At 41.3% G+C, this 7,831-nt stretch overlaps 1 protein-coding gene across 3 annotated transcripts in view; it reads left to right on the top strand.

Moving 5' to 3' along the window:
- Positions 1–7,831, top strand: part of MCTP2 (multiple C2 and transmembrane domain containing 2) — a 235,120-nt gene that overhangs the window by 157,502 nt on the left and 69,787 nt on the right. For all 3 annotated transcript variants that reach the window (XM_019504031.1, XM_019504030.1, XM_019504029.1), the window contains 3 exons: positions 2,444–2,545; positions 3,881–3,955; positions 5,450–5,569. In XM_019504031.1, coding sequence (XP_019359576.1) covers positions 2,444–2,545; positions 3,881–3,955; positions 5,450–5,569 — 297 coding nt within the window. The remainder of the gene's footprint in view (positions 1–2,443; positions 2,546–3,880; positions 3,956–5,449; positions 5,570–7,831) is intronic.

Below are 7,831 nucleotides of genomic sequence, written 5' to 3'. Positions count from 1 at the left end.
ACCCACCCACCTTTTTTTTTTTCCCCTTTTTTTTTTTTTTTTTTTTTTTTTTTTTAGCTCTTGATGAAGAAAAAATATAAATGAGCATCATTTGTTGTGCATGTTTCACGTATATGTACGCTGCGTTTCTAAGGATGCCCAGAATGGGCTCCAATCTAGCCCCCCAGTCCCAGGATTCAAACACCGTGAGCCCAGATGGCCAGGGATCTTCAGGGGGATGCAGCATCTCGATCCATTCTTCTCCATTATCTTGTGAAGTTTGATATGCCTTTACTACTGTCAAGAAAGGGTGATGAAACATGGTCAAATGTTTCGGCACTTTGGAACTTTTCTTTTAAAAGTAGAAAGATAAACCACTCTCCACACTGCTGGAATACCATTTTCAGGTTTCTTACGTAATTGTTTCTACAGACTGAGGTTGCCGCAGTTTGAAGGACTCAGTGAAGCAGACTTGGGAGGCCATTCCTTTGTGCTGCCTCCCCACCCAGGAAACTTAAGACTGTGTGTGTAACATTTTTCTTCCCTTTCTAGCTGCCCTCTACTCTTTTAATGTCAGCTGTCTGTAAGGAGTGTGTAAAGCATTAGGATGTGGGTGTGTAGAGTGAAGGATATAGTGAAGGAAGGTTTCCTGTTAAAGGAAGTAGGTGAAAACATCCAGAGCAATGTTTAAAAAGACATACGGGCTTCCCACAGTTGTCTTAATTTACAGATGTTGGTACAGCTGGTTGAAGCCTGTGGAATGCCGTGTGTGTGTGTGTGTGTGTGTGTGTGTCCTTAGAGACAGGAGGGGATCTAGCTAACAAACAAAACAAACTTTTGATTTCAGTGGAATTTTCTAATGGGGAAAATTGAAATAAAATGTTATTTTTCTGATCCATGTTTCCAAATTAAAAAAACAAACACTTCTCATTCTGTAACAAAGTGTGATGTTTTGATGTGTTTTTTTTGTCTTCATATGGGATTTTAAAAGTGTTAAACTTTTGAAATATCAGAATTTTCTATGGGACAGAAAGTCCAGGAGTTAAGCACCTGTATTGTCAGTATGCAGCAGCTCACATTCCACTCCATGTCCTCCCAGAATATGAGGCATACACATCACATCGGCACTAATACTTGTGGGTCCATATTTGACAGCATTGTCTCAACCGGCAGGTTGCAAAGTAGCTTCTGATCTGTCTGAGAAGGAGCTGACCTCCTTTGTGTATGACCTGCAACTCTCTTTTAAAGAAAGCAAAATTGGCCCCACATCAGTTTGACCCAGTGCCCTATTTCTTGCACACGACTGCACAACACCCTATCAAGTGAAGCTCTGGATGACGGCAGTAATAGAAAGTGGAATTCCTGTTTGGACCCTGGTGAGGTTGTAGACTGGTCCATTATAGAGGGCCTTCTTCCTTTGAGCCATTAGCCAGGAAAACCATCTAGCTGTTGAAACTCTGTTCTGTGCAGAAGAGGTAATACAACCCAGGGAAGGAAAATGACCTCTCCCTTGTCATGTGAAATCACCGTGTAGTCCCATTATGCCACTTTCCCTTACTCATTTCCACTGTGGTTTATATGAATGCTAATCCTAAACATCGCAGCAGCAATAGCTATTTTAAATATGGTTGCAGTTTCATGCCCTTGAATTTCCTCTGTTATCTTTAATCTTTGATCATTACAGTCCCCAAATGGACCTCTTTGGGATGCTGCCGTTTTTATGTTGCTGCTGTTTAGAATTAACTGGTCCGCTTCCTAAAAAGCCAAATGTTTAATCAATACATATCCTTCTGTGGATAATAAATACAATTCTGCCATCACTTCTGAAGAGAGAATGCTTTTAATTTGAGCCAAATAGTTTACAAAATGGTAAGGGAGATGGGCTTTTTTTTTTTTTTCCATGGACATTGAACAGGACAGGGCCAACAGGCAGATTAGAGCATAGAAATGACATCTGAAACCTAGTGCAGGGGAAGCCTTTTACATGAATTAGTTTATTTAGAACATTTGTTACATTATTGCTCACTCCGGTTAAACCAATTAATTGTCTTGGACAACCTTTCAGTAAAACAAGAATAGGTATATTTGTGTGTGTTGCAGGGTGCAGAGTGAGGACAGCGGGGGTGTTTTGTTGCTTGTGTTTCTTTTTCTGATCTTTGGAAGAAAAATGCCATTTTAAACCTATACTAACAGAGCCTGATTACTTCCCATCAGCTCACTGGCTTCCAGGGCAGAATTCTCAGACTGGTTATTGCTTGCACTGTGCTACTATAAAATAGAGGGTCTGTAAATTAAAGTTTGGCCATAATAGCTTTAATCTCCAGTTTTATAGGTCTCCAATCCAATGGTCATTTTGCATTTCAGCCTTTGATTATATTGTCAGATTTGTGAGGGATTGTTGTTGGAAAGAGTATTTTTATGTATAGCAGAGAGAAAATACTGATACTTTCTTTTTCAATTCTAGATTAGAAATGGGCAGCAAAGTTGTTACACGCTGAAGAATAAAGACTTGGTTCAGTCTTCTAAAGGATTAATTTACTTGGAGTTGGATGTTCTGTTTAATCCGGTAAGTTTAACTGTCTTTTTATTATTTTTTTTTTCCTTCACGCGTCCTTTACATAAGGAACTAGGATGCCTAGCTTTGCAAATGCAAAGAGAGAATGCAGGAACCACACAGAAAAGGTCTTGACCTGGTTGCATCTGGAGGGAGGGATTGGGTTTATTGCTCTTTTTTTAAAGAAGTTTTGGCAGATCACAGTGCTATATAACTTTCCATCCAAATGGATGAGGCAATGAAATGGCAGCTTTGGACTGAGAATGACCAGAGCATTCTTGGGAAGAGGTGTGGATCATTGCACACCGGGGTTTAATTTGCAGCCAAAAGAGGAGTTAACATCTCGATTATTACAGATGACTTTTAACTCCTACTTCCTCCCAAAAAGCTGAGCCACAATTTCTGCTTCAGAGGGTGTTGACAGGAGAATAACCCAGACACCAAAATGGTGCGCTTGCACGTAAGGCTGACTCAGCTATTTGTGCTTAATCATCTCTTACTGAATGAAACCCTATTTTATTTTTGCTGTCATTGTGTGGAATATGAATCCTCTCTTATTGGCTTTTTTTGTTTGTTTGTCTGTCTGTTTTTTCCTTACTGTGATGCTGGAAGCAAAATTTCACTTTTTGTAATGGCTCATAGGAATTTATCCCATATTGTTTGGATTCGGGGTTTGGGAGTCACTGTAGAGAACAGTGATGGCTGCTCTTTTTGAGGCTCCCTGTTTCTGGGGCAGGCATTGAACAGAAATAATGACTCGCTATTAGATCCTGATTCGAGCCATCACAGGACTTGAAATAGGTTTTTGGCTATTTTTCAATGTCCCTTTCAGTGGACAAGTGTTAAATACACAGGTTCAACTAGAGGATTTGGGGAATGTGATCTTCAGCTCCCATTTTCTTTGTTTACTTTTCTATGGGGATCACAGGCATTTGGAAAGTGGGAAATACAAATGCACAGGGTGGCAACAGCAGAGGAGACCTTCTACCCTGGTGCTTTTGCTCTACTCCATGCAGCCATGGGTTACAGGAGTAGCAAACCATTCCTTTTTCCCCTCTCTCCATCACCAGTAATTTCTTCTTTGCCTCATTAGCTGGAGCTGGTTGTGTAGCCTTCATGTTAGCATTGACAACACTTAAACAGCACAGCGTTTCATACCCCTGAAGGTAAGGGGGAGGGAACAAGACTGTGCACACAACATAGGTTCCCATAGAAAGCATGGTGGCTGTTGTGCAAAAACACAGCAGCAAGGGTCTGCTGAGCTGAAGGGTAAAGTCCTTTGCTCCTGGTTACATGCCGATGCTGAGTTTAAATGACAGTATTCTAAATGCATGGTATTTTCTCCAGATAAAAGCATGCAAGAGAACCTTCACGCCAAGAGAAAAGCGGTTCATCGAAGACAGGGGCAGGTTTTCCAAGAAGGTATGGCTCCCATTCTTGTCTGTCTTTGGCAGGCTTTTTCCAGTAGCCTCTTCAGTACACTCATGCTAGGATGCACGCTCAAGTTGCAGCAAGAGAAGTTTAGTTTAGATATTAGAAATCAGCTGACCATATGGAAATCCCTTCCCCATGGCATTCTCACAGGTTGGTGGGGGCAGGGCTGCGTGCCGGGCAGGCAGGCTCCACATCACTCTAATTCCTGGCCAGACTGCACCCCTGCATTTCCAGGATGCCCTTATAATTCTCAATAGCTGCCTGGGACCAGCCTCTGAAATCTGGGACCAGCCTGGCTAAACAGGGACATATGGTCACCCTAATTAGGAAAATCCTCACTAGGAAGGTGGTAAAACACTGGAACAGGTCACCCAGAGAGGTGGTGGAATCTCTATCCTTGGAGGTTTATAAGACCAAGCTAGACAAATACTTGGCTGGGGTGATCTAGTTGGGGAGGGTCTTGCTTTGAGCAGGTGGTTGAAGTAGATGACTTCCTGCATTCCCTTCTCGGCCTAATTGTCTACAATTCGATGATGTACAGGTGCAAAACTTTAATACATAAAAACACTGAGCACAGGTGTCAATTCTATGCCCATTTTTGAAAGTGAGAGTGCTCATTTGCATTATTGTGCGTTGGCTCCCTTATCCAGTTTGATGCTGTAGTCTGGTAAATCATCCCACTCTTTAAGTTAACACAAAACAAAAAAAGCCCCACATAATTAAGGAATCTGGGCTGTAGCCATGTTCGTCTAAGCACAGAGGCAGACAAAATCTTTGGGTAGAGGTGATATCTTTTATTAGACCAACTAAATAGTTTTAAAAAGTTATTACAACTTTTGCTGTTTTCCTAGAGGTTGTTACAGCCTTTTTGCAGCTACGTTACTTGGCTTAATAAAAGATATTGCCTCTACCCAAAGATTTCATCTGTGTCGTAATTAAGGAGCCTTAGCGCATGTGCTTATTGTGCAGTTCACGGATTTTTCTTTTTTAATTCCTCGTTCAACAGATCAAACCAAAAAGATACCATAGAAATGTCATGGCGTTTTAAATCCAGTTAAACTTTATACATTTTTAAAGGAATGTCCTTTCTGGTTTGATACTGTGTCATGGTCTTATATTTCTCTGAATATGTATAGACTAATCCAAAAATCTTGGAGAAAAGAATTCATTTTATGATAAATTCAAATATGATTTTTTTTTTGCTTATTAAAAATTGAAGGATGGACCACGAGTGATTCCTTCTTTTCCTTCCTCCAGGCTTTCTGACTTCCTATGGGAGGTGAAAGAGAAGTTCTGAAAAGTTTGGGGGCAGTATGAAAGCGTACAGTAGTAGGAGAGTCTCTCTGAAACTTAAGCCTACATCTAGAACTTTATATCTTTATAATTAAAGCTGTCCTTGTTCCTAAAGCAAAGTAGAAAAGTATAACATTTAATCAAGTGGGTTTTTTTCTCCCCCCTTTTTCCCTTCTCCCCATTTATCAGATCTTATCTAGAAATGTTAACCGGGTGAAAAAAATCACCATGGCAATATGGAAAACAATACAATTCCTTAAAAGCTGCTTTCTCTGGGAATCAACAGTTAGAAGTATGATAGCTTTTGTGGTAAGCAATTATTTTTTTTTCATATTGGTTCAGACAAATTTACGTAAGGTCTTGGGTATTACAATCTCTGCTCTGACCCTCAATCTGGAACCACATAGTTTGGGGGGTTGCTGCTGTTATATACAACTGTAGTTGTCCTCAGGGACCTGTTGTGCAGGGCAAATTTGAAGGAAAGCCCCACAGAGCAATCCAGCTCTTTCGTCACTCACAACAGAGGTCCTCTTCACTCCTTGAATTGTTGCGATGACTTCTGGTGGAGGAGGCTTGCATATCAAAGCACAAAATTAAGGGTCTGCTGGCAGCTCTGTATAAGAGGGGATGGGTATGCTGAACCATCTGCTAAACCACTGGCTTACCCAGAAAGGTGGGTGACGACTATGAGGACCAGTGCATCTGTATTTACTTGGATCTGCTGGCCCAGAATCCCCCCCAGTACAGATCACCAAACCTGGACAAAAGTAGTGACAAGGGAGTGCGGCAACCCTGTAACTTGTCTGGCTTGTTCTGAGAGAGGAGCTAAAGCATTGGAGGGACAGATTGTGAGAAATAATCCATTCCTGATGGGACAAGATGAGATAATAGGTCTTTTCCATTTGATCTTTAATGTCAGCGAGACTGCATTTTACAGTGCTTTAACAATGCTTGCTATACCCCTTTGATTCTGGGTGTACTGCACATCCTGTTGCACTTAAGCGACATTGTCTCATGCAAGTCCACCCTCCAGCCCATAATATTTACAAGAATAAAACCGTTTTGTCAGCAAGTCCTGCTGTGGGCAGAGATCTAAAAGCCAAGTTCCCCACCTGCCTGTCCCAGTTTTCAACTCTATTCCTTTTCCTCTGAAAACACCCTGTTTTCAGCTTTGTCATAATCCACTCAAGCACAAAGAGATTTCTCATGCTTTTTTTATTCTGCGGTGTGACATTTTCTTCATGCTTGAAATGGCTGGCATGCCATTAAAGGTTGCAAAATTGTTTTGCGGTGGTCCAGAGACGGGGGAAAAAAGTTTTTGAGTAGAGTGTTTATTAAACAAAATAACAGCCACATCACCACGCGTCCTCCTCCTTTTCTGCCTGTGAATTACGAGTTGCTTTAAGGTTCTTTTGAGGAAAACACTTCACCGTGTATTTGCTACAGACAAGTAAAGTGAGCCGTCCCTGTGTGAACGAAGCCTGGAAAAAAGACGGAGGAAATGTCTTTCACCCTGCAGGTTGAGAAGGGCTGACTGGCAGGCAAGGGCAAAGAGAAAGAAGGGGTGTTTGGGTCTTTTAAAAAACTTGTTTAAATAATGTTCACAGTTTGCTCGAACAGTTCCAGATTCAAAGGTATGCCAGGGTTGAAAGGCGAGGCCTCACCTCTTAAAGTCCATCTTCAACTTGAGCTATTAATTGATGCACCTTGCCATGTGATGTGGAGTGGGGAGCGCCAAGATGAAGAAAAGAGAATAACTCTTTTCCAGCTGTTGTCTTTGGATACTTTGAAACCTTGGGGTCCTTGGAAACTTGGCTGCAGCTACATAGCTGTGGTCCTGAGATGCACGTCCTTGTCTATTTTGTATGTGAAGGTAGGATGAGACTTAGGGGGGAAGCAAGTGTGCATGTGTACACAGAAGGAATGGCGTGGTTGTGCACACAGGAACTGCAAAGCAAAAATTATTATAAAATCTTGGATCTACATGGCTAAGGCCTTGTTCCTGAGTAAAGTTAGATCCGTGCTTAATCAGTTTGATGAATTGGGGCCTAAAACAAACTTGGAGATGTCTGTCTCTAGACCACAAAGAAATGTAGCAATGTTAGTGAATGAAGGAAAAGAAGCTGGAATATAAGGAAGACTGCAAACAGAAAGACAGAGGTAAACTTTAGGTTTAGGGAATGAAAAGTGATCATTCAGGGTCTGTTTAGAGAGGTGGGATTGAGATAAACTAGAGAGATTTGTTCCAAACTTCCTCCTACTGCGCACTCTATTGCTCTTGCTGTTTTCCCACATAGAAGGGAAAGATGGTAGGAGGACAAGAGATACGTGACCGCAAAATGTGAAGAGAATGGAAAGTAACTGTCCTCTAAAACCAAATTTTAAAACTAGCTATTTTAAAATTAGTTAGAAATTAATCTATTAAAGTGCTAGTACTATCCTTCTCAGAGTGTGTTTTAGTGTTCCCAGTTATAAATATGAGTTGGCAGCATATCAGGTGCAGAGTGAAAACTATTTATACTGCCCAGGCTTTGCAAATAAAAATGGGCCACAACACCTGCCCCCCCCCCC

The sequence above is a fragment of the Gavialis gangeticus genome, unplaced genomic scaffold, assembly GCF_001723915.1.
Source record: "Gavialis gangeticus isolate Ggan-Ray unplaced genomic scaffold, GavGan_comp1, whole genome shotgun sequence".
NCBI lineage: Eukaryota > Metazoa > Chordata > Crocodylia > Gavialidae > Gavialis > Gavialis gangeticus.
Note: the sequence above shows the minus strand (reverse complement) of the source record. Positions and strands in the feature narration are given on the sequence as shown.